This window comes from Podarcis liolepis (assembly GCF_965112155.1).
Source record: "Podarcis liolepis genome assembly, chromosome: 5".
NCBI lineage: Eukaryota > Metazoa > Chordata > Lepidosauria > Squamata > Lacertidae > Podarcis > Podarcis liolepis.
The window spans coordinates 36,931,686-36,958,699 of NC_139556.1; the positions used below are offsets into that span (position 1 = coordinate 36,931,686).

At 42.5% G+C, this 27,014-nt stretch overlaps 2 protein-coding genes across 7 annotated transcripts in view; one reads left to right on the forward strand and one right to left on the reverse strand.

Annotated features, from left to right (window-relative positions):
• The first annotated feature begins 1,559 nt into the window (after nucleotides 1–1,559).
• Nucleotides 1,560–27,014, forward strand: part of LOC310706878 (uncharacterized protein) — a 48,816-nt gene continuing 23,361 nt past the window's right edge. The window contains exons 1-3 of one of the 6 annotated variants that reach the window (XM_083503280.1): nucleotides 1,560–1,634; nucleotides 3,392–3,495; nucleotides 23,343–23,411. In XM_083503280.1, coding sequence (XP_083359406.1) covers nucleotides 23,406–23,411 — 6 coding nt within the window. In that variant the 5' untranslated portion in view covers nucleotides 1,560–1,634; nucleotides 3,392–3,495; nucleotides 23,343–23,405. Of the gene's footprint in view, nucleotides 1,635–1,761; nucleotides 1,869–2,459; nucleotides 2,962–3,391; nucleotides 3,496–23,342; nucleotides 23,412–27,014 lie in introns of those variants that run through there. The other 5 variants (XM_083503278.1, XM_083503279.1, XR_014526208.1 and 2 more) reach the window with 5 other exon arrangements.
• On the reverse strand, nucleotides 17,253–20,677 carry DKK1 (dickkopf WNT signaling pathway inhibitor 1). The gene is made up of 4 exons (XM_083503248.1): nucleotides 20,267–20,677; nucleotides 19,960–20,122; nucleotides 18,711–18,848; nucleotides 17,253–17,871 (listed from the first exon to the last, which is right to left on the reverse strand). Exons 1-4 carry the CDS (start codon nucleotides 20,474–20,476, stop codon nucleotides 17,621–17,623), a joined length of 762 nt encoding a protein of 253 aa, XP_083359374.1. The 5' UTR covers nucleotides 20,477–20,677; the 3' UTR covers nucleotides 17,253–17,620.

A 27,014-nucleotide genomic window follows, 5' to 3' on the forward strand; every position in this document is an offset into this window, starting at 1 on the left:
TCCAAGGAAAGAACCATAGCTTATCAGTAGAGCAATGCTTTTCACATGCGGAAGATCCCTGGTTCAGTCCTTGGCATATCCTGTTAAAAGGGTCAAATAGCAGGTGTTGTGAAAGACCCGCTTGAGACTCTGGAGAGTCACTGACAGCCAGAGTTCAATAGACAATATTGGGCTAGAGGGGTCAATGTTTAGGAACATAGGAAGCCGCCTTGTATTGTGTCAGACCATTGGTCCATGAGTAAAAGGTTCCTGGTAGTGGGAGTGGGCAGAAGGCACCTAAAAGGGGGCAGGGTGGATCTTGACTGGCCATGGACCCCCTGGATCAGGCATAGGCAACCTCGGCCGACCAGATGTTTTGGGACTGCAACTCCCATGATCCTTAGCTAACAGGACTAGTGGTCAGGGATGATGGGAATTGTAGTCCCCAAACATCTGGCGGGCTGAGGTTGCCTGTGCCTGCCTGGATCCAAAGCATCTACAGTTCCTCTGTTGTGCCAGCCTGAAGCTGGGGCAACGAGAAAAACATGCCGCCACCTTCCACCCCGAACAGCAGGAGTTGGCAAGGATGTGAATACAGTGGTAGCTCCACCACTCCCTTCATCCTACAAGCTGCTTCAAGATTGCTCTGTGATGGCCCAGCCCAATGCATGCTTACTCAGGAGCAAGTCCCACTGTGTTTATTCAGACTTAACTCCTAGAAAAGTATGCATAGGATTGGATCTTTAAATATGTTTCCAGTATTTTACCTGCACAAATAATACATTGTTCTGACTGACACTATGTACTGACTGACTGACACATGCACACACACCCAGATTAGTATTATGGATGATCCATCCAGCTCCGTCTCCCTTTCAGGCATGTCAGAGTCAGAACTTCAGAGTCAGTCCTTCTTAGAAAGATTCCCCCCAAACCCAGTTCAAGGGCCATAAATCTCCTTGCTAAGGAGAAGAACCACAAGCCAATTGGAAGTTAAATTGTTGGGCAACCCACAATCTAATTTAAACTTTGGCTGCTTTATTTTTACCATTTGGAGAAAACTGTAGTTTTGCATAGGGTATAATCATGTTTATTTAAGTGCAACGTATATCTCTATGGGGGAGAAACAGCCAACTGTGGCAAACTGCTTTCAGCAGAAACATGTGGAAAAGACCCAAGAAGAATGGATGGCTCAGTGAAGGTAGCTATGAAGTGCTTTTTCAAGGTAATATGTAGAGAAAGATGCTGAGTGGATTCAAAGCAGAGAAACCCAGAAGATAAACTGAACTCTCTGTTGTGCAAGTTTAGGGGCACATCATGCAGGTGTGTGTCTACTATATATTCTGAACAGTGGCTTGATTGTCTGTCTGTCTGTCTGTCTGTCTGTCTGTCTGTCTGTCTGTTCGTTCTCTACATCAGAGGTTTTCAACCTTTTCTAGTCAACGGCTCTTGACCAACTACATTCTTACTGTGGCACCCCTGTGGGGCTCAGGAGCCCGGTTATGTCACCCCTTGCCTGCAGAGGTGGCAGCCTCTCACCCCTTTTCAAACACTCCCCCTTGCACAGTGTTCCCTCAGCCTCCTCTCTTCTCTCCTGAGGAGTCCTCTGGACAGCCGCAGCTGATGCCCTGGTCTCTGAGCTGCCCCAAAGAGAGGTGCCTCCTCACACTGCCCCACTGGGGCCTGGGAAGCACCCCCCAGCCAGCTACAGAGGCACCATTCACCTGGGGTGCTTGTAGCCAGGGCTGATGCAACAAACTGCTGTGCAAGCCACTGGGAGTCAGAGACACAAGAAGGCATCAGAGAAGGGAGGGGACACTGGTTAAAAACTACATGATGGCCACATCTTGAGATATCATCACCAAACTTGGCACAAAGGTTCCTGAATTGTAGTGGGAATTTTTGTCAATGTTGGACTGTTGGCTGTAATTTGAATCAAGATGACAGTACAAAAGATGGTTTAGGCATGACTTTGCCCATATTTTGGCATAGGTTCGGCCACCTCTCAAAATATCATTGCCAAATGTAGCATGAGTGCTTCCAAAATAAGGCTGGTGGTCTTCATGGAAGCTGGGTACCATTTTGATGCAAGATGGTGGACTGAAATGCAACTTTGGACCAACTTTACCTGGTTTTTGGTGTGCCACCCCTAAGAACTCACAATTTAAAAATTGTGAACTCTATCAATTTAAAAATCACGTTTTTGTGTTTTCTACAAATTATCAGGCTTTGGCCATATTTTCTGGTTCCTGTTTCTGTTGGCAGGGAGATGTCTTATTTGAAATATTTGTAGTACAAATTGCAAAGGCCGCCATTCTTCCAGATACAGCTTTCTCCTCTGTATAAAAACCATATTCTGGGAAGTGTTTTATTGTAAGAATGTTTTAATACTTTAAATGCTGATCAGAATGTAAATAGTTAACTGTAAGAAGAATAAACATGTATTTTACATTGACTAGAGCTGAAATATACAAGGTCAGCCAGCAGTGGGCCAAGTGACAGTTAAACTGTCAAAGTTGATCCCTGTTGCTAAGAAGATGGCAGAGTACATGCTGTGTTTTGATTTTTATATATACACCAAGCAGTAGCATCCAAATGTGGACAGCTGATGGCTGGTCATTTGGTGGACATTCCATTCAAATCTATTGGTCCATAATTATAGGCCAATGAAAGTTTTGAATTCCAACAGGAACAAATGGATTGGCTTGATAGTCCTGACTGAAAGGAATTTAAGGTCAGGTCCAGCACTGTTTGAAGTAAGTTAGTTGGACAGTCTTTGGTGTACTGTAAACAGCTTCAGCCCAGGACTCAAGAACAAACTCTGAAAGCCAAAAAAAAATCTGAGAGAAAGAGAGAGATTGAAGTAGGAGCAGCTGGGGAAGCCCACCTGGAATCTGAAATTACTTGAGGTGAGAGCTGAGAAGGCTTCCAAGAGCATAGTGAGTGATTTGAGCATCAGACTTTGGAAGAGCTGAGGACAGGGTAGGGGTGGGCAAATCTGTGCATTTTGGTTTCTTTCAGTATTTATAATATTTATAATCTTAAATTCAGTTCTGCATCCTTCCACATCAGTTTGCATTTTTAAAATGAAAATCATCAGCAGTTTAGTGTGCATTTCTCCTAATACAATACTTTACGTGCATTTTTGTATGCAACTTTTGCCTAATAGGCTTTTTTTAAACCAGCAATATTACCAAAATGTGGTTTTTGTATGCTATTTTCACTAATGCATGCATTTTTATGCTTACCCTAGTACTGTATAAGCACTTTTGAATAAATTCCTTAGCTTGCTTGACTGCAGAAATTGAGAAAAGTGGGAATTTCAAATGATGTCTATGTTCTGGTTCACCTATTGAATCAAGTTGGTTTGTCTTTAAATATGAATGGAATCCAATTTCTCTTCTATCTCTAGGTCATAGTGACTGCAGAGGGAAGCTGTCTTGAGTGAAGACTTCTGATGAGGCCCTTTGTAAAGCTAGAAAGGAACCTAACACTCACCCAGAGGGAACATTTCAGGTAAAACTCTCTTAACAAGCCTGCTAATTAATAGAGGGTGAAGTTAGGAAGAGCACTTGTCTCAAGTTATTGTAAAGGGAAAGGAGCTAGAGCAAATACCTAGCTGTCTCCGTAAAGCAAGAATAAAACCATAAATGTTTTATGTAACATCTATTTAAACCAACAGTAAATGTTACATAATGACATCTTGTATCTAAGTCAAGCTTTATTTTACAGCTTGCCTGCAAGTAAGCATGTTATGTGTTGTAATAATAATAGCCAGAAAATGCCAAGGTTGTGCTAGAGCATGATATTGACAAGGTTGCAGGTTTGATCCCCATAATGAACAGCTGAAAATTCCTACATTGCAGGTAGTTGGACTAAATTATTCCCAGAGTCCCTTCCAACTCTGTGATTCTCTGATAATAAATGGCAATGTTTTCATTTTACCTCTAAGTGAGAATCTGTTTTGTTTTGTGATCGTAGAGAGTTTCCTGTGTTTGTTGGGATCTGAACTAGATTCCCTTGGCAGTCCTTTCCAAGTGCATGATTCTATGGCTGCATTCAGATATGGGGTTTGTTGCATTCATTTTACTGGTTATAATGCTAGCACTTATGTCCTGGTTTCTAACATTCCTTTTGCACTGCAGTCCCTGTTACATTAATGGAGATGGGGTTCAGACCTGTGTCGGGTCAGGGAGGGACAATATGTTTACTGAGGGGTTAAGCAGAGGAATCTATGGACAGTGCTGTGCAATAGAGAAGCAAAAGTGGGGGGTATTAATAGATTTGGCATGATTTGTAGCGATGCAGAGAGTGCATGCTATGGCGCAAAGAGAGGTGTTTTTTTTTAAGTAACAGAATAGGTTAAAAAGAAAACACTACATCAAAATTATAATAAATGTCTTCTAACAGCATGGTCTTTGTGGGATAGCAATATAGCAAAGCAGCTTTCTGAGTTGTCCAAGTAGGGCATCCTTCTCCATGATGGGCAACACAGCATCCTTAGTTAAATAGTACTTTCTGCTCTGTACATATCATCAGGTTATCTTTCATCTCCAGACACAACAAACTCTTTGACTCATCATTCTCGCACACACATAACCTGTCAGACCTGAAATTTCATTTCCTCTTGAATCCCTCCACATTTCTACAGCCTCAGGTCTCATCCTCTCATAAAAGAAAACTAAATTAGGTTTACAGAAATCATGCCCTCCATGCAGCTAATGCACTCCGTCTCTTAGAAACCAGACAGCTGCTGTCTCCAGCAGTAATACTTTAGTTCCATTCATTACTTGTCAGCCAACCTGCTCCTTGCTTCACTGTTTCTCCAGCTTGCCCCTCAAGACAAATATCCAATAGGTTCTTATAAATCTGCAGTACAGTGGTACCTCGGGTTAAGAACTTAATTTGTTCTGGAGGTCCGTTCTTAACCTGAAACTGTTCTTACCTGAGGTAGCACTTTAGCTAATGGGGCCTCCCGCTGCCGCCACACAATTTCTGTTTTCATCCTGAAGCAAAGTTCTTAAGCCAAGGTACTATTCCTGCTTTAGCAAAGTCTGTAACCTGAAGCGTCTATTATTATTATTATTATTATTATTATTATTATTATTATTTATACCCCGCCCATCTGTCTGAGTTTCCCCAGCCACTTCGGGCTGCTTCCAATCAAATGTTAAAAACAATACAGCATTAAATCTTAAAAACTTCCCTAAACAGGTCTATAACCTGAAGTGTCTGTAACCCGAGGTACCACTGTAGTGAGCAAATGCAGAAGACTTAGAAAACTACGGTGCCATGTGTAGTGGATAACTATGTTAACTTTTACAGAATCCCGAGAACCTTAGCTTGCATTTTTAGACAAAGTAAGGTTTACTGCGCTGCCGCCGCGCGATTTCTGTTCTCATCCTGAAGCAAAGTTCTTAACCCGAGGTACTATTTCTGGGTTAGCAGAGTCTGTAACCTGAAGCCTCTGTAACCTGAAGCGTCTGTAACCCAAGGTACCACTGTAGTCCTTAACATACCTTAGTGCCTCAGGAAGCAAAACTCTGGTATAATTCCATATGCTCATGCTCCCACTCCCAAACATTCACAGATAAAGATATTAACTGTTCATAATAAGGACCTGTAAATGCATACGGTTTTCAAATAGTTTTCATTGTCAACTTTCCCCCACAGAGCAACAAATCCTGTAACTAGTAACATTGACTCCTATTGACTTGTGAGTTTGTGGGTGCTAGAGACCCTGAATTTCTGGGTCTAGTAGGTGTTGGAATTTAATCAAGCCTTCTGAACCCCTGGATACTGCAGGGGTTAAAATATCAGGCCAGTCTCCTGATGAGGTAATTGCCTGAAAAATGAGCCATTAAGATAGCTCTGGAGAGGAGCTCTATGCCAGAGGTTAGTAGGTGGGACCCATCCTCCAGCTCTAAGATAGTTAGTGAGAAAACAAAGGCAGAGTTTGAAGTAAAGTTGGTTGGTTGTGACCTGGGGGGAGGGGGAGGTTGCAGGCTGTTAAAGTCAGCAAGGTGGAGAGAGTGTCAGTATACAGTGGTACCTCAGGTTACATACGCTTCAGGTTACATATGCTTCAGGTTACAGACTCCGCTAACCCAGAAATAGTGCTTCAGGTTAAGAACTTTGCTTCAGGATAAGAACAGAAATCGTGCTCCGGCAGCGCAGCAGCAGCAGGAGGCCCCATTAGCTAAAGTGGTGCTTCAGGTTAAGAACAGTTTCAGGTTAAGAACGGACCTCCGGAACGAATCAAGTACTTAACCCAAGGTACCACTGTATAATAGCTGGTGTCTTTTCGAATCCTAAGCTGTGTCTGTGGAAGAAAGAAGACCCTAAGCTGTATATATGTTTAGGTCAACCACATATAATAAAGACACCACAGTCTCCGCTGTGTCTCATTCCCAAAAGGCAACATGGGTAAACATGCCTTAAAACCCTGGAATCTCACACTGCTTAGAAATTGGGGTGGAAATTGTGCAACAGTAGTCTTTAAACACCTGAAGGTAGGACAGCAACCAATATTTGTTTAGAATAGAATTATATGGTTTTCATAATTACTTTTCCTCTGCCTCTTTTGTCTGTTGACAATATGAAAATAAATTGAGAATTGGCTATTTTCACCAGGGGAGGCCTAAAAACAGTATGTAATACTGGGCTGCAACTCAGACATTTATATTCTCAGATGTTTCCAAAAGCAGGCTTTTAATTTAGAAAGGACAATGGGGCAGATACTACGTAAGAGACACAGTGTGTGTGCATAACAATAAACTATGATGTTAAATATTAAATTATTAAAGGATGCAGACCAAAAAATACTTTTTCCAAAATTTATTAATAATGTTACATTCTAGAATCTAGATAAATAGACCTGTTCAAGCCAAAGTTAAGCATTTCTGTTTCCCATATATTCAAATCGGAACTAGTTGTAGCATACATGTTTCTCTACCTTTCAAAGCAAGGACACCTACACACCTACCAACATTACTCCGATGAAAATAGGGACATCCTATTCCATTGTTTTTATTTTATTTTATTTTATTTTATTTATACTCCGTCTACCAGCCACTCTCTCTTGGGCCAAGGAGACAAGTAACTATAGAACCTTTAGAAGACATCTGAAGGCAGCCCTGTATAGGGAAGTTTTTTTAATGTTTTATTATGTTTTTATATATGTTGGAAGCTGCCTAGGGTGACTGGGATAACTCAGTCAGATGGGTGGTGTATAAATAATAAAATTATTGTTGTTGTTAGATGAAAATAGGGAAGTCCTATTCCATAATAATAAATGTTGGAGTGTATTTAGATGCAAAAGTAAAGGCCCATTGAATCTAGGGTTGCATATTCCAAGAGGTTAAAATCTGGACACAAAAAGTTTGCTTTAAATTCTAAAAATCCCCCCAGATGGGCATTTAGGCCCCACAATAAAGGGCAAGTCTGGTATTTTCCGGACGTATGGCAAGCCTAATTGAATCCATGTACAGAATCATTTACAATAAAACAGCTCAAGTTGCTTCACCACCTAAGCAGAGTAATATGAAACCAAACATATCTTGTGGACCAGCTGGTATGTAACATAGTTTAACATTACAGCAGTGAACCTGGTCGAGCCTATAGGGCATGAGTGCTTCCTCCTTCCATCCAGTGAGACTGCTAGGAGCAGATTAGAAGCATCAGCTTCCTGCTTTAAATTAACTTCTGATTATCATTACCTCTAAAGTCAGAACTGCAAATAAGTTATAAATCAAAGAGTATTGAAACAGCCCAAATCAGGAACCACAATTTCAGTTTTCTGTTTCTATAACCCTGTGCATGATTTCAACCATATTGCAATCCCTGTACAGTGGTACCTTGCGTTAAGAACTTAATTCGATCTAGAGGTCAGTTCTTAACCTGAAACTGTTCTTAACCTGAAGCACCACTTTAGCTAATGGGGCCTCCTGCTGCTGCCGCGCTGCCATCATGCGATTTCTGTTCTCATCCTGAAGCAAAGTTCTTAACCTGAAGCACTATTTCTGGGTTAGCGGAGTCTGTAACCTGAAGCATCTGTAACCTGAAGCGTATGTAACCTGAGGTACCACTGTATTAGGTGTATTAGGTGTGCTCAAGAACTCAACTCAAGAATAAGCGATGCAAGATTTCCCACTTTTTCCCAGGAAACTTGCCAGTTGCAACAACCTTCCCTCACCACACCTCACTCTGTTCAGATTCCACCTTCCAAATGACTCCAGACTAGAGTGAGCAATTTAGGTTGCTAATGCACAACATTTTATTGCAGATGAAGAGTGGGTATTTTTTTTCCTACATAGGAAAATCTGTTGCATTATTTATTTATTTTTGCTCCTAAAAAGCATTTCAGCTAGTTTCATTGCAAAAAAAAACAACCCCAAAAAGTTCATTGTAGATTGATTATGCATTACTACACAGTGTGTCCCTTTGAAAACAGATTAAAACTGTCCTTACAATGGAGGGTGTGTATCCACACCTGCCTAGTGACCTGGTGGGTGGGTGTATACCAAGATCACAATCACCACTTCCTTTTTCATTCACCCAGGAGGTGTACACCCTTGCAAAGGTGTAGAAAGGTTTGCAGATGTGTATTGAGTAACCACATCCACTCTCGTGGGCAGCAGAATCAATCTAGGTTGTTGAGGTCAAGGCATGACTTAGCTCCAGATTAAAAAGTACATTTTCCTATGATAAACGGGTTAGTGCACAGAAGTGTAGAGAAAGCAGAGTGATGTGGTCCCCTCTGTGACTTCATTGTTTCCAGAATGGCATTCACTTGGGGGGTTTGTTTGTTTTTCTTTTGGAAATATAAGCCAATAAGTGGGTTCTCCTCCTGTTTTCTGTTGCGTTCATGGAGCAACACAGGCAGTGCAGATGTTCCTTAACCTACTTCCCTACCCTCAATACTATTTCCAAAACCTTTAATTATTGGCAAAAAGAGAGAGAGAGAACAGAATCAAACACATATAAATAAACAAACAAAATTAAAGCATTGTTTTTAATTGCCCAGGAATGTAATCCCTTTGTTGAAGAAAAAGATGAGGTTTAATAAACAACTCCCCCCCCCCCTCTTTACAATAGTAGTTTTTATTAGAACTGAAATAATTGGATATTTGGCCACCTGTATGCATTTCCCAACCACAAATGGGATCAAGATTCAGTTACCCAGCCCTGTAGCCAAATTAGAAGAACAGGAGTGAACAGCTTAAGCAGGTGGCGTACCTTGTTCTTTTCTTTTGTTTAATCATTAAAACGTCTCTACCAGAAAGCAAATCACCTGTTCCGCCCCGCCCCCCTGCTTTTCAGTAAGTGGTTTTTTTATTTAAAAAAATCTGTACATATCACTTACTTAGTGGGATCAAACAAGGAAGCTTGAAAAAGGTTTAACCTGATTCTCTGTACCCTTCTGCGGCCAAAATGGAATTAAAACTACACATGCTTGGCAAGAAAATTGTCAGGAGGGTGGTATTTGTTTGAAGAGGGAAATTGTGTATCCTGAATTGAACATTGTGGGCATATCTAATGTAATGAATGTTGCAGTCTCGTTCATGTTCATGCATTTATTTGCAGGGTTATTTATATACCACATTTGGGGGCATACCTCAACTGAGGTAGTTAACAATGTTATAAAAATAAAAGTACAAGCAATCTAAAATGATCAAAACTGACAAAGGGGGTTATTGTTTGAAAAGGCTGTTCACATTTAATTTAGAATAAAGCCCACTGATTAGAATAGCCATGGCTTATGAATAAACATACGTGTGATTGGGCTGCATGCTTGCAAGACTTTCCCCATTATTAATTTAGGACTCCAATAAGTGGTGCATTAAGGAAAATTTTAGACTCCGACCTTCATGATCTTGGAATCGGGTCTCTTCCATCTTCTGCTTCAAGAACTCCAGAGAGGGATAGAAGGAACAGCCCAGCACCTTTGTAGATACAGTGGTGCCTCGCAAGACGAAATTAATTTGTTCCGCGAGTTTTTTCGTCTAGCGAATTTTTCGTCTTGCGAAGCACGGTGTCGGAAAAGTTTTGGAAAAGCTTCAAAAATCACCAAAGTCTTCAAAAGCCTCAAAAAAGGCTACCACACCACGTTCTATGAGTTGCTCCTCGAAGTCAAGTCGCAACTGTATTAACGGTGTTAAGAAAAAGGAAACAAACTTGCAAGACATTTTCGTCTTGCGAAGCAAGCCCATAGGGAAATTCGTCTTGTGAAGCAGCTCAAAAACCGCAAAACCCTTTCGTCTAGCGAGTTTTTCGTCTTGCGAGGCATTCGTCTTGCGGGGCACCACTGTAATTGATTTCATTGTTGGGCAGCTCTTACCATGGGAATGTTTCCCGTAATGGTCAGCTGAAATCTACACTCCTGTAACTTGAGCCCATTCAATATAGTCCTGTCCTCTGGGGCAGCAGAGGTTGCCTCTGTGACAGTCCATGTGTTTGAAGAGCACTCTCATTGTGTCTCCCCTTAGTCATCTTCTCAGGCTTAACATGCTGGTAGTGCCTTCAAACTACTGTATGAGTTAGCCAAGGTGTTTGCAAACCAGCAAACATATGAGAGTTAGGCAAACCTTATGCATAAGATTGTACAAAGTTTTGTGCCAGTACACCTTTTGCAAGGCAGGGTGTAAGAGTTTTTACAGTGCCTTATGCTAGTAGGCATCTTGAGGTACTGAGCAATAGACTCAACAATCTGGCGCTAAGAGAAGTATACGTCTAGATTTCAGTTTTTTTTCTCACACAACAAATGTATGCTAAGTTGGAAAAAGCCTTGTAGAGTAAGAGCCTTGCACTGGTCAAAGGTTCCCCTGAATCCTGTGAGTTTAAATGCATTGCCTGAATCATAATGTGACCATTTGTTGTCTCATCCCTATGCACGTTTATTGAAAAGTAAGTTCCACGTGTTTAGTCTCAGATAAATGTACAAAGAATTGCAGACAAAATTTTTGACCTTGTGTGATCAGGCACCTGGTTCTAGTTTACAACCAAACAAAAATTTTAATGGTCACAATGTGATTTATACATTAATATCACATTTGAATCAATAAATTATTTCAACCAAGCTCCATTACAGAGGAAACTCGTTGATTTATGTCCATTCTAGTCCTTAGAAGTCCCACTATGTTCAACTAAGCTTACTCTCAGGTAAGCGTGCACAGGATTGCAGGCCCCATGTGCTTAATAACTAACAGGGAAAGTTTCAGAAGGCAATTGCATGACGTGGCAGAAAGCAGCCAACCATTTGTTCCAGGGGAAATACTTTGTGAAGTTAAAGTAAGTGACCTCAGATTAGGTGCTTCTGTGACCTCGGGGAAACGATATTTTGCAACTAATTGTATTCGTTATTTAAGAAACAGAAAACATTTTTGAGATCCTCTCCTTAATGGGACTGTGTAAATACAAAGAGCTATTATTATGGGTTACTTTGATGTTCTGTCTTCATATTATCAAAGCGTTCTTTTAAGAACAACTATAAGAAAATAAACGTTAAAAAGGCACCACACCCACACAAAAACCCTCTAGAACATTGTAGGTAAACTATCTTTAAAGTAGGGGAAGATTCATATTAGGTGTTACATGATGATCAGAAAGTAAGCACACACCCAGAATTCAGGGCACCCCAGACTTTTTTGAAATGGTGCGCACAATTGAATTTCCATCAAATAAGTCCTTGGAAGGGGTGGGAGAACCCCTTCAATGCGGTTATTTCCTGAATGTCTGTTCAAGTTGCTTCTAGTTGATGGTGTGCCTGCAGTTGAAATACTGTTTATGCTCTGACTATCTAATCTGAAAAAGGACACTTTAAGCAGAGATATATATTCTGGAGAATAATAATTCACTCAGTAACAGAAGAACCACTATGTTGTGGCCATCCGTGGGGGATGAAATTCCAGTTGGGGAGCCACAACAGAGGAGGCCCTACCCCATGTCACTACACAGCAAGCTGCACCTGCTGGTGAGACACTGGGAAAGGGCCTCCCTGTTGATCTCAGGGCCCAGGTCAGCTGAAACAAGGGTGGGGAGGCACGACTGTGCCAAATATCTAGGCCCCAAGTTACTTAGTGCTTTGTGTGTTAACACTGACTCCTTAAATTGGGTCCAGTAATGTATAGGCAGGCATTGCAGATCCTGCAGAACAGATGTTGCATGACATTATATAGAAGCATAGCCAGCGGAAACACTGCATTCTTCAGTAGCCCTTTGCAAAACATATTACAGTAGTTGAGACATGAGATCAGTAGAGCATACGAAGCTGTAGCCAGGCTATCACAGGAACAAGCAATGCATGCAAACCAGCCAGAGCTGTACATAGGCACTCCTTGCTACCGAGGTCAGTTGTGCTCAAGTAACAAAGCTGATCTAAACAGCACCTACAGTACCCGTTCATTCAGGGGGAGTGCAGCTCTCAGTAGAACAGATCAAATATCCAGCTCAGATACAAGAAGCATTGGTCTCTGTCTTGTCAGGATTCAGTTTCCATTTATTAGCCCCAGTTCCAATCCAGTGCAGCCTCCAGGCAGTGGTTCAACACCAACACATATGGCTAAGATAGTAAAGAGCAGTAGAGGAAGGTGTCACCAGCATACTGATGACACCAGACTCCCAAATTCTCTGATGACTGCACACAGCAGCTTCATACAGATATTTAAAAGCATTGGGGACAAAGTGGAATCCTGTGGACAGAGCAGAAGCCACCCAGCATTACTCTCTGGAAACAGCCCTGCACCTAGGAGCTGAACCATTTTATCACAGTGGCACCTGAGGCACAAAACTCCCAAAGCACCTCCCCCTGGGATGAAGAATACAGTAACAATAAATCTAGAAATTTCCAATTTGATTCTTTGTCATGACACCCCAAATCAGCTGCCTGAGGTAGTCAGCTCACTCAGTCTAATGGTCAATGCCAGATTTAGGGCGGTGTGGGCAGTTCCCTTCCCCCACAGGTCATTGAGCAGACAGGGCGCAAAACTATGACAAAATGCACTTGAGAGCATGCACAGAATGGAAAGTAAGAGGAGGGAGGGTGCTGAATTTTGTCCTAACTCAGCGCATTATTTTACCCAAGTCCACCCCTGCTAATGGTGCAGAGAGTCCAGTGGCCGTGGAGACAGGGCCTCATCTAACTATTCAAAGCTGAGTTTAGATATCTAGATGCCTCCATGCGTTTTCACAGGGACTTAGCATGGCGAAGGTCACTGCAATGGAAGAACAGTTTGTAGCATTCAGTAGGTGAGATTGCTCAGACAGATGTGATTATTTCAGCAATGTAGGAAGCGTATAATCATATATTAATATCACTGCTTACATATGAGAAATACACACATTCATCAAACACCTAATACAATCCAGGACAGTGATATAGGAAACAACTGAAAGACATTTGCTTCAGGTGCACTCCGCAGCAGGCGTTTCAAGGTGGGAAGATAAAAGCAGGGAGCTTCTGATCTCAGCTTGTTAAACCTTCAGGGTCGGGCACATTGCCAAGGTGGGTGGGGGACTTGCTGAAGCATACAAAAGCATGGGCAGCTCCAACAAGGTACAGGAATCACCTGCTGAAGACACTGGTTCAGGCTTTGATTACTTCTCATTTGGATTAGTGTAATGCTTTGTTTTCCAGCCGGCTTTTCTTCCAGCTTCACTTCTTGTTAAGAATTCTGCTGCCTATACTAGGTGGCAAGATGCAAAAAATAAAATAAAATATAAAATAAAATAAAATAAAATAATTGGGTGGGTGGGTGTAGCAGGGCTTGTACACCTTTAATGGTTGTGCAAAGAATGGGATTTCAGTAGGTGTAATTTCTGTGGCAATCCACTCTTCTACAGAACTCTTAAAGGTAGAGTAGTCCTGTACGCACGACCACCTTTATCTTTGTGCTGTAGCTTTGTGATCACGTGAGTTGATGCTTTTCATCCCATCGGCTCCTTATTTCTTTCCAGATCCAGTATCGGTGCTCAGATTATATGCTCAGTTAGTCCAGCCTCTCCTTGTTGTCACTTCTTGTGGCAAGATATACAAGGGACATATAGGCCCCAATCCAGAATCTAGTTTGTGGCCCCCGAGACTCAGTTTCTTGCCAAAATCTCCCCCACTCCTGCGCTACTGTTTGTTCTGAATTATGGAATTTGCATGCAATGTTGCAGGTGAGCAGAAGGCTGCTGTTCTCCTCTCCACAATCTTGAGATGCTTCCTTTATCCACAGTCTCTGTTGTCTCATCAGCTTTTAATTTGTCTCTCAAATCTTCAACTATTCCTGCCTGAATCTTTTAGTCCTCTTCCGTGCTATATGGCGGCTTCACAGGGCTAAAACTTTCTTTATTTCTGTCCCTTTATACTATCCACTTTGCAACTGCATTTTCCTTCCTGGGTGCTCGTAGGTAGTTCTAGGAATCATTAACCGCTCTTCAAATTCTCAAGTCCCCTTCATACATGAACCAAGTAGAAATGAATGTAGAAAGCAGAAGTCTCACGGTCATGTAGCTCCTTACTCTCATCCGCAACATCCATTCGCACATTGAGTGCATTGGCTTCTCTTTCGATGGAAATGGGGTTTAATTTTGCTCAAAGTGCTGTTATATTCCCAAGGGAAGCCAAAGGTATAAGCTACAGTTTGAAATGGGATACAAAGGAAGTGAAGTACCATTGTGTGCACTGCATTATGTTTGCAGAGCTATTATGCTGGGTGTCCCTATTAAACATAAAACTGCCTTCAAAAAGAAGCCACAGCTGGGAGATAACCCACATCAATGCGCTAATCTGGTTTGCATAACAAGCGCAATTTATATAGGCAGATAAAATAGGGGAGTTGAAGCCAAAAAAAATGGAGTTTCTCATAGAAGCAAAGCTCAGCAGTGTTTTATTTTGCAAACCCTTACTTGAACCTTTTTTGTCCCCAGACTATACCCATAAAATGTATTTCAAAATTAAGAAGATAGTTTAAGTAACCTCAAGCTAGTATTTTCTCAAATGAGCAACTCTTTATATAAACAGCCCAGGCTCATGAAGAATCAGATGTACCGTATTTAAACACATTGCTTTCAATAGCCTTAGTCATGCCTAATGCTGCTCAGGCTTAGATTGCAGTAGGTAAATTTTAATTGAGCTCAGTGGGACTTGTGAACATGAGTAGGATAAAATTCCTTCATCTCACAAAGGTCCCACAGTCTCTATGCTGTGTGCTCAGATGTATCATCTGAATGCCAGGCAAAGGGATTGTACTAAAGACTGCATTGGGCCACTACCATTAAATAACGTGTTTAGGTTGGAATCCTCAACACACTACTTCCCAAAATGAAAAATTAAAAGATGCTGCATGGATGCAGGTGGAAGACTTTGCCTGCAGCATGTGCCTTTGAGAAACAATATTTCACTGCTTCTGCCTCTCTGCCCATTCAGCTGAGCTCTCTTTATGATGGTGATTAATGCAGGAGTTCTTATAGATGCAGCATTCTGCCTTTCCTCATTCAGGTCATTTTCCAGGGTTGAGTTTTCCTCCTCTGTTCTGGCCTTATGTCTCCCAAGGCTGCACAGGTGAATTTGATCTGGGGCATTGTAAGCGGCAGCAGGGCTGGGAAGGGGGAAGGAGGATGTGGTTTGAAAAGGGAACACTTAATAGCTTTTCTCCCTCTAAGGAGCTGCCTGTCACTTCCCTGCAAATGGTGTTTTCTTCATTCTGCAGCAAGCGGTTTCCTGTTTCCTCTCCTCTGTTGTGTCTTCCTGAGACCCTAGCCACAGATGATCACTGGGAGGAGAGCTGCATCTTCTTGTGGCAGATAAAGGCTGGCAGAGGGAGGGGGAAAATTAATCCTTCCTCATCAGTTCAGGCCAGCCCTCCACAAGGCAGTGTCACAGCAATCACATTTCCTTTGCTTTGAAACCACCCTGATGTCTTTGCAGCAAAGCCCCTCAGGCCAATTTACTGAAGCTTAAGATGGCACTGGAGAAACATACAAATAATGGAGCAATAGCTGACCTTGCCTGAATAAAGAATGCAGCTGATAATGATCTATGGGGGATTGTGTGCCTTAACCTTTAAGAAGTGCTGATTCACCATGCCAAGAGAATGTATACTGCTGAAAAGGCCTCACAGCCAAATGATTAGCTTTAAAAAAAAGTGCAGGGGGAAGGGAAGAGTGACCAAATCCATCTGGGAGAGGAAACTAAATAGAAATGACAAGCAGCCCTATCTGAATGCTTTCTCCTGGAGTTGGTATTTGTTAAGACCACCTTCTGTCAATGATGGAGCATTCCTGTAATCAGAAAGCTCCATCTTCAACAGCCCCATCATGCAATAACAACGTATTATCCCATTAAAATTAATCCACAACCCTAAAGCAAAAGTATTGCTATCAAGGAGAATTGGTGTTCCCTAGGTTTTGTCTCTTGAATGATGAGCTGGAAGGGAATGCAATTAAGTAAAGAGCTCAAAAGTACTCACAAGACCATCCTCAAGTCCCAGCCATCCTCCCCTCAACAATGAGATCCTGGGAGGCTTCAGCAAGACCTGTATGAAGGCATTTCAGCTCTTGCTTGAATTTCCAAAGTAGTTCAATTTGAGATGCAGATGAATGCACCTCAAGCTTGCTTGGGGTAGCTGCATATTTTATTGTTAGCCACCTTAAAATATCAATGAAACATGTGTTCTTAGAATTACAAACAGAACACACACTAGATGTCTATTCACTGGAGAAAGCATACTTTATAAACAAAGTTCTGAATGAAGATTACTGTGGGTGGATTACCTTTTAATTTTGAGGGTTGTCAAGCATAATGGTGCAATACTTGCACACACAACGCGTTCAGAGCCCAGTTAGTTTAGCAGAGATAGAAAATTTATCTAGATGGCAATTTGCTGCAACCCTTTTACTTGTACTGCTATTGAACCCACCCCTGAAATTGCCAGGAGAGAGGAAGAGTAATATTTCATACTAGGTATTCTCTAGACTTACTGTAGAAACCCAGCAGTATAAATCTGCAACCCACAGAATGGGCTGAAGTGATGGGGAAACAGTTACCAGAGTTACAGCCTAGCACACCTACAATTAGAGATCTGAAACTCTTCCCCAGTGTTTGATCAAAACTGAAGAGTGTCAGATGTTTCAAACCTTTTCTAACTTGCAAGTATAATCCCTCCCTATAATTCTTAGCTTGGTGCTTCTGCACTCACGGAGACAGTATGTGATCAGATATTACTGTACAAAAAGATTCACAAAGGATGGCCATAATTATTCCAACTAACAGAATCCCCACCCAACAGATAATTAAAAGAAATTTATTTCACTTGTCAAAACAATAGGCTCAATAAAATAAAACCAGTGTGTACAACACATGTCACAATAGACAAGATCATGCAGCACTTCAGGAAAAATTAAAATCTCCCATCTTGTACAGTTAAGTGCCACACCCAAGAATTTACAGACACAGTAATTTACTGTAATTAGTCACTTTTAAAAATAGTTCCCTAAAGAAACATGCTTCATCCTCCAGTTTTGAGGGGGCAAGATGCTGGAGTACTTTAGTGTAAACTCTAAAACATGTCAGTCCTTGGAGGTGATTTTTCCGGAACAAGAGTATCCCACACCTCAGTCTCTTTTAAGTCCATCAAGTTTAGTAATAAAAATGCAACAGTTAATGCCTCTGGCAAGTATGTAGTCTGGGTGAGTTGCTGATTGTGTGGTCTCTTTGTATCCGACAAGTCAATCCATCCCCACAGCTGCATCTCTGGAAGATCTCCAAACCATGAGCACCTTTCTTGCGGTGTTTTGTGCACACTTGGCCTTCCTTAAGAACCGGTTTGCAAATCTTGGACCAGAAATGACGGGCACAGCACAGTCCTTCCATACAATCTGAGGAGCGGAGGCATGAGTCACCTTCTTCACCTGAGGAAATAAAGGAAAGGGTAATTGAGAACAGAGCAATACTTGTTTATCCCTAGTCCTGTTTTCTCCTTAAGCAACTGCAGTGAAAGCGATAAGACACTGAACCAACGGTTTTCAAAGTGCTTCCCTGAAAATTTCACCATAACTCGCACATGCTTTGCACATACCACAGGTGCATGTGTGTTTATGCAGGAGCATAGGAAGGTGTGAGGCCAGTGCCACACAAGCTGAGTATGTGCCATAGAACCCTCTAACACAATTTGACAATATTAAGAGTTCCTTAGCAGATCCATTGTGTAAAAGTGTTCCCCGTAAACAGGAATTTGCAAGCCATTGAACCGAACAAGCCATGTGTTGACAAAGGATGTTGCCCAGTTCTGAGAGCATGTCTTTGGGTTGCTGCTAACAGTTGTTGACGTGTGTGTCCCACTATAGAAGTACCATCCGTTGCAAGGAAAACTTTGTGGGGAAAACATGCTCAAAATATTGGCCACCCAAGTGCTAGAAATGTGTACATAGTTATTGAGAATGTCACCATTTGAGGTTTCGAAAGGAAGCCTTCACAGCAGAAGGCATCAATTTTAAGAGAATCCTGGAAGGGACTAAATGCCTATATAGGGACTGGCATAAAGCTATCAGATTTTTAAAACACCACTGCAGTGGTCAAAACAGCAGTCTCTACAACACATGAGTTGCAGCATGCAGTGGGACAATCACTCCCAACGCATCCATTATCAGTCAAGATCTACAATGTTCCAAGACTTTGAAAAACCTTAAAAGTGCCATATTTGCCTTCTTTGCCACCCCACCCCAGCCTGTATAGCTGCTAACACCCTTACCTTTTGCATAGTGAAACTGGGATGAAATTGTGGTCCTTTTGGGGTGAAGGTCCAAAGTGCCATGGTCTGAATTCTCTATGATAGTCTCCTCAATCTCCCCAGGATGGAACTTATCATATTCCACTGGTACACAGATCCCTGATAAAAGCAAACAAAAACCAAAACTCAGTGAAAACAAGCTGATAGCTATGGAAAACAATTTCAATCATCTGCTTTGTTGTTCCTGGGTAGACTCCCTCAGGTGCTGGAGAAAATCTTGGTGCTCCGTTTATAAAACACATTTACACAGTGAAATACTAATACGAAGTTGTATGCCTCTTATCCCTGAAGCCTATAACCTGTTCAGGACCTCAGTGCTAGTGCCCAGTAACCCAGCTGTTTTGGGTAATTTACCTAGTTCTTTCTCCTACTGTTGGAGTCCTCCTTCAGGTGTTACTGAAAACCTGAAACACCACCAGAAACGAAAAGAAGCCTAAGCACTGGAATGGGCTTGCTCCTCTGTATTCTTCAAACGCTTAGCCTGGAGACAGCACAATCTATTCTGGAGCCAACTTCAGGGAGGGATCATAACTCAGAACACATGTCAGGCATGCAGAAGGTCTCTGGTTCAATCTCCCACATCTCCATTTAAGAAGATTAGGTAGCTGGTGACGGGAAAGCCCTCTTCTTGTCCAACACTGGGCAGCCGCTACCACTCAGGGTAGACAATGCCAGTCTAGATGAAGCAATAGTGACTCTAGCTAATGCAATGTCATTTATTGCTGTTGTATCATCCGTTCTGAAATCCTGGCAGTCAGCCTGTGTAAGTAACAGTGCCTCACTATACCATCAACTTTTGAGAGAGCATCCCAAGGGCTCTCTGGCAAGATTAAACCCAAACATTCACCATAAGTAAGCACATCTTGCATTTAATTTAGAAGTCAGTCTCTCTATTCAACAGTGCTTACTCCTAGGTAAGTGCTCTACCAATTGCACATTGACAGCCAAACTTCTCTCCCCCCCCTCCCACTCCATTGACAGGTAGGATGCTGGCCAAAAAGCCAATAAGACTTTCCATTACTTCCAGCTCCAACACACCCACAGCCAGATGGGCAGGTTTTGGGAGTGTGTTCTTTAAACACCCACATCATTTTATTTCGCTATTTTATTTCTACCTCCAGCACTAGAGCACCTTGCCCCCCACCCCTTTATGCCGGTCTTGTCGACAGGTCCAGCCTCAGGCAAACAACTAAAGCCAAGCAACACTCACCGTTACTGCAATAAGTGCCCGGACAGCACATGGAGTCGCGATGGCAGCGCTTGCGGCGCCTGCGGCAGGCAAGGCAGATCTGTGCCGCCGGGTAGCCCGGCAGGGCAGGGGTGGCGCAATACTCTCCCGCTCTGCAGTCGTCGTCCCCGATGCACGGATAGCCCTGCAGGCGAGGAAAAGCCAAGTGAGGAAGCGCCAGCGGAAAGGAGAAGGCTCCCAGGAGCCCCGTGGGTAGACGGTGACCCCCCCCCCACCCCGCCTCTCCCTCTCGCGCGCAGAAAAGGAGACACACACCCCAAACACATACCTGGTGCGGATCGATGGGGTGGTGCGTGTTGCTTCCGTCGTACACCGACGGCGCCGGGGTGACTGGAAATCCGGCCGCCGCCGAGCTCTTAATGATGGCGTTGGAGATAGAAGCGGAGTTCTCCGCGGCGTCGGCGCAGCCAAAGAAAGAGAGAGAGAGCACCATCACTGTAACTAGACGGCAGGATCCGTCCGCGCATAACGTTAGCATATTTGCGACGGCGAGAATATTTTATAGCAGCTGGAAAGGTCACGGGTTCGGATCCAACTCGGTCTTGGTTTTTTATTTTTATTTTTCAAAGCCCCCAAGTAGAGTGTGTGTGCAAATTCCCAGGAGATAAGGGTCCTTCGAGCCTTGCGGGGGAGTTTAGGAATCTCCGCTCGCTTCCTTTGAGCTGACTTTATACTCCCCGGGGTCCTAATTCCCGCCCCTCGGGGGGAGGGGGAGGGCGCGCAGCCCCGCCGAGGATGGGATTACAAAAGGATCATCCGGCGGAGGTGGGGGGGGGGGAGATGCGACGCACCCCCGCAAAGCCATTCGCTCATTGGGCGGATGTCCTAATTGGGGATCGGCCGGCAGGGGAATTCTCACTTGCTGCAACGCCATGAATCTTGATTTGATCTGGATACAGACGATTATTCATAGAAAGCGGGGGGGCGGGGAGCGGGTGTTCCGCTGGCTTCGCAGCAGCTATCCCTTAGAGCACCCAAAGGGGAAATTTATTGGTGTGAATTCTCTTCAGACAGTTCCGTGTTTTAGCTGTCCATGTAAGGTGCGCTGTCTAGGGAATAGGACAACCCCCACCTGTGCATATTTTAGCTCTGTGGCAATTACTTCCGAGTAAAAACGCATAATAAAACACTCCCTTTCCAGTGAACGCGTCTGGCTGAAATCTCAAGCACGGTAACTTTGAAGCACTGAACATAGTGCTTTCTTTCGAGTAAAATGAAGAGAAGATGGGGAACGAAGGGTAACTCTGACTTTATAACAATGTCACCCCTCTTTCTCTTGCAGCCCCTATCATATTCAGTAGCGAATTAGATTATTAGTGAGAAGAGAGTGTTACCTTTGCAATCAATGTTAAACTGCAACCCTAAGTAAGCTACCACAGACCACAGTAGAGCTTGCTTCTGAGTAGACATGTACAAGATTTTTACCATTAACAAATTAGTTGTAGAGGCACAGGGCAACATTCCTTTGCTATGGAACATTAATAATAACTGAAGCTGACGATCAGGGCAAGCCCAAGACAGTTGTGCTTTTCTGTTTGTTTGTTTGTTTGTTTGTTTGTTTACATTTCTATCCCACCTTTCTTCCAAGGAGCTCAAGGTGGTGAATTTAATCTTCACAACAACCCTGTGGGGTAGGTTATGCTGAGAGTGAGTGACTGGCCCGAGGTCACCAAGCAAGCATCATGGCAGAGCGGGGATTTGAACCCTGGTCTCACAGGCCTTACCGTCCAACACACCAATCACTACACCACACTGGTGTCCCTGCCTCCCATCCCATGTACAGAAGCTAACTGAACTGGCAGCTGAATCTTACTTTAGTGCTCCTCATGGCATCACATTCTCCACCACACCTGGGGGCAGAATAGTGGGTGTGGCACACACAGCACTCTCCTCCAGAGAGGATAAAGGCCAATGCTTCCTCCAACATCTGCTACCTGAAGCAGTTGCCTCACTCAGCTTAAGGATAGAGCTAGCCCCGGAGACAACTATCAAAGATGCTTCAGTGTAGTTGATTCCACAAGTTATGTTAAAGCAAGCCATTTTCCTCTGAGATGGCACTGATGTTGCACTGAAGTATCTTACGACTAGTGTCTGTGGATTCTGGGCTGTTTCAAAGCTACTTGATGAAAGGACCCCTCTCCCACCTTCCAGTTGTCTGTTTTAAAAAGATATTTTTCATTACATAACTTCGTAATAGGAGGTTGCAAACTGTCCACAGCTGGATTTCTCTTGATGTTTCACATCCAGCCATTCCCACTCTTACCCTTGGTGCGGGCAAACTTATATAACGAGGCTTCATTTTTTAATTTTGGGGATATCAAAAGAGATGGACCAATGGAAACAGAGCTTTCAAGTTGCTCTTTGATGGCCTATTAAGAAGCAAGGCAATAGACTGGAGTTTGTTAATTGCAGATTAGAGAGGGGATGAGTTGTACTGTGGAATTTGAAAATAAATAATTAAATGCAAGATTAGCCTAGTCTGCTTTCCACCCCCCTCCCCCTATCGTGCATTTTTTTTTTTTTACTGCTAAGATTTTTGAATTTGGTATCATTGGAGATGCTAGTTAAACAGCCAAGGGAGATCAAAGAACCACTACAGGCTATGAACGAAAATCATTCTCACCCTTTTAGTCCTCTCAAACCATATGTAGTTTGATCAGCTCATGTTGATAAGGAATCCTCTGAACTGCAGCTTCTTTGGAGGTGCAGAGAGCTAATTGTTTCTAGCCATGGGCCTAGATCTTCTAGGGAGCTTAGGTTGGTCAAGGAGTTCAAAGAGGAACAATTTTAATGGGTGCTAGCCACGCCATCCACAAACCATTTCTGTGTCTCTTTTGTTCTTAAATTGGCATTGTTCCTTCAAAACAATGGTTGTGCCATATGTACTAGAGAGCGAATAGATGGGAATTCCTTGTGACAACGTCAGTCTCTGTCATCTAAAATAAACTCTGCAATTATCCTGTTTTTACATCTCAGGAAAAATCATAGCTTTGAAAATAAATAAATTTATATTACAATCCTCTGCATGTTTGCTCAGAAATAAATTCCACTGTGTCCAAAAGACTCACTCCCAGTTTCTATGTTTAGGATTGCCATGTGCTAGAAGCTCTATTGAGCCAATATTTTTGTAAAATACAGATATATTTATACCATTGTAACAAATATGTAGCATACATACAGCACAACAGATTTAGATAAACTGTTGTTGCAACCTAAAGCCTATTGAACTTTTCCACCAAAAACTGTAACTTAGGGTGGCCAGGTGGAAAAGAAGAAAAGGCTCCTGCACCTTTAATAATCCCTTGGCATAATTTCAGCAGGTGTTCCTTGTCGTTAAATTGCAGATAGGAGCAAATTTCAGTGGGTGCAGTTTGTCATGCGGGCTACAGCAGCTGAGATTCCCTCTTATGCAGGTACTTATCTTTTTAACCTTGCCACCATAACCTTGGCATATCTAGTTCATAAACATTTTGGGATGTTCATGTCATCTGTTTTCTGCTTGTACCCAATTACATGTTATCGTGGCAGTTTGCATTTTGTAATTAGGCAATGTTGTGCTATGACATCTAACAGCCCTCTGGTATACCTGGGAAGGGTCCTTTTCATTGCCCCAGATTTATACCTATGCAAGGATAGAACATATCCATATGAATCACTTTACTGAAGCAAGTTTGTAACAAATGAGAAATGAAGTAGTCATATCAGGTTTATTTATATATAACTTTTCTTCAGTTGCTGTAGTACAGGTACATTGAGAGTACTGCTTAAAAACAAAACAAAAAACAAATGGATCAGACCAAAGGCCCAGTTAGTCCAGCATTCTGTTCTCACAGTGCCCAGTTAGCCGGCAAGAGTGCAACAGCACCCCAGTCACTTATGATCCTTAGTAATTGGTATTTAGGGACGCGGGTGGCGCTGTGGGTTAAACCACAGAGCCTAGGACTTGCTGATCAGAAGGTCGGTGGTTCGAATCCCCGCGACGGGGTGAGCTCCCATTGCTCGGTCCCTGCTCCTGCCAACCTAGCAGTTTGAAGCACGTCAAAGTGCAAGTAGATAAATAGGTACCGCTCCGGTGGGAAGGTAAATGGTGTTTCCGTGCGCTGCTCTGGTTCGCCAAAAGCAGCTTTGTCATAATAATAATGTCTGTTTTCAGTTCATAAAGTCCTTTCTACAAGTCAGTTATATTTGCTGCAAGACACTGCTATCATAGTCATTGTGAGGTTTTGGGGGGGGAGAAGTGGGAGAAAGAGGTGGGGTAATGATAGTTTATGCGTGAAGTTTTGTGACTGTGTCATGTGGGTAGGTTCTTTATGTATTCCTTTTTTGTTTTTGTTGGTAGCATGAGAGGTCGGAGAGCCCAGGGCCTGGTTGGTTGCATTCAGTTTATTGCAGCAAAGTTTGGTTGCATGTGTGAAGGAGGGGAGGTCGTTGGGTCAGGTTAGCCATATTAATTGATATGCTGTCGAGGGCGGGGTGAGGTTGTTGTCTTGTTGGGCTCTTTGTTTGTCCCCCGTGCTAGTTTTAATTCATTGGTTAGCTTTTCTAGTGGGACTGTTTCCTATACAGTTTGGTATCAGTGGTCTATGGTCACTCCTGATAGGTCCCTCCAGTGTCTAGTTATGATGCTCCTAGTTGCTGAGAGTAGGTGTCTTATGTGCCTTTTGTAATGTTGTTGTCTTGGAAATTGTTTAATAGGGCCAGTTCTGGAGTTGATTCTAATACCTGTTTTGTTATTTTGCAGATTTCTTGTAGGACTGATGTTGTTTGTTTAAGTGAATTCAGTTTCTAAATTAACCAGTCACAGGAGAGGATTGTCTGCCATATCTTAGCATGATTAATTGCTCTTGCCTTGCCTTGTCCCAAACCGCTGCTGGGAATTGACCATTCTGCTATATCTTTGCTTCAGATTGACGTGTACCTCCAGTTTTTAAATTCCGGGCTGTGAGGAAGTGCTGCTAGGAAATACTAATAAATGTAGTCTAACAATATGGTTTGTGTGTGTGTTTGGATGTGTGAGGCTGAGTGGGTTGATTTATGTACCAGGGATTCTGAACCATTAACTTCCTTATTTCTATGGCCAGCTAGAGAAACCTAATGGAGTAAAGTTGGATATTGCAATATCTGCCTAAAGGAGGTTATGGTTATAGACATCTACATAACCATAAGACACTGTAAAAAAAATAAAAAATCATTCAAATACATTGCACCTTAGGACAGTTGCCTGCTGGAAAATTTTTATTTTTCAACTGGATGATTCTATGATTCCATTGCAACTGGAATAAGATTATGATTTAAAATGTTCACAGGTTCCCATTTTCATAGGCACGGAAGAGGAAATGACAGTAATCTACCCTGTTGATGTCAGCAGGGTTTCATCCTGGCCATAGCCCAGACAATGGTGCATTCAGCTGAATGCATGAAAAGAGCCTGTTAGTGTGCATAGGGGCTTATATACAATAGGAAAACCTTATCCTAAAAGGTACTATGACCATTCATATTTGTATAGAAGTAAATTTAGCTGTGTTCAGTGGTGCTCACTTCCAAAATGTATACATTGAATAAGTTTTTAAAAGTACTGTTACAAGTTATTATTGGTCAGCAGGCCTAGATTCTGAGATATTTTTCTTAGAAATCAGTGATTTCCAAGTAAGTTAGCATCTTGTTGTAGAAGTAGAAATTGTCGTAGGTTCCCTTGGTGGTCTGCTACCCCGACATCTATAGCCAGATTTCAAACTTCAAACCTTTTACTTCTCTGTGCATTTTTTCATGTGCTAAGCAGAAGACACCAATGTTGTGGGTATAAGTCACACCTCTGATATCAATGTCTTTAGCCAAATTCATAAAAATGATTTCTATGTATGCCCTCTCTATGTACATGAATAGAGAGAATCACATGATCAGGAATGCTCATGCTTCCTTCCCTGTACAGGGAAGCACCCAGCAGTGGTTAATGCCTATGGGAAGTCCAAGCTTCAACTCCTGTCACATCTCTGAATTGATCCAGGCATTTGTGTGGTGGACTAAAGTTTCTACGCTAATGCAATTCTGGTTCTAAATGCAGCATAAGGGGTCTCTGTAGTATAGTGTATTTTAAATTGGGGTTTTAGAGTTTTTAGGGGGTTTTGAATGTTTTATGTAGTTTTTATGTAGTTTTGTGTAGTTTTTCAATTTCATTGTTCCACAAGGGACAATGACAATAAAGATATCGTAATCGTGACCAGATGCAAGGGAGGATGAGACCTCTGCAGCTTTAATGGTTGTGTAGAACAGGGACTTTCAGCAGGTGTAGCATGCACGACAAGCTACACCTACTGCAATTCCCACATCTACACAACTATTAAAGGTGCAGAATCCCGTTTTTGCAAATGACAACCCAACGTGGACTGCTTGTGTGTTCTTTTAGTAGTAGAGAGCATGCAATACATGCTGTTTTTCCTAAATGCATTCCAGGACATAAGACACACACATTCTGAATAGAAATAAAGTTCTCCCTTTCACTGCTGTAGGAGCCCTCTCAATGCTGCTGCAGAGTAACCTAAACCTATTTTACCTTGCCTTTATGATAAACTCTCCCTGTTTAGTGGGTACCCATACCCTAGTTTGGATAGCTATTCTAATTGGAGAGCTGCCTCAAGTTATCACAGCTACAAGCACTCTGTTTAATGAGGGCAGGAAGTCTCCCTAGCTGTGGCACTTACTTTGTGAGCCATACATCCAGCCAAGTCCTTTATGAGGGCTGTCGGTCTGGGGGCTACTAGGAAATAGGTGAGTGCATTCTTCTACTGTATCTTCTTGATGATAAAAAAAACAAAATAAAGGAAGAATTTTAATGCCATCTAGCTTTTCAAGAACAGTCTGAACAAATTACTAACAGGAAAAGAAGAGGGGGGTGACTGCTAGGCTGAGTGGGTTGATTTATACATCAAGGGCTTTGAAACAAAAGAAAATCTCCCGACAAGAAAGAATTAAATTCCAGGAGAGGGAGTTAAGAGATAAAGTAATTAGGCAGGAGGAAC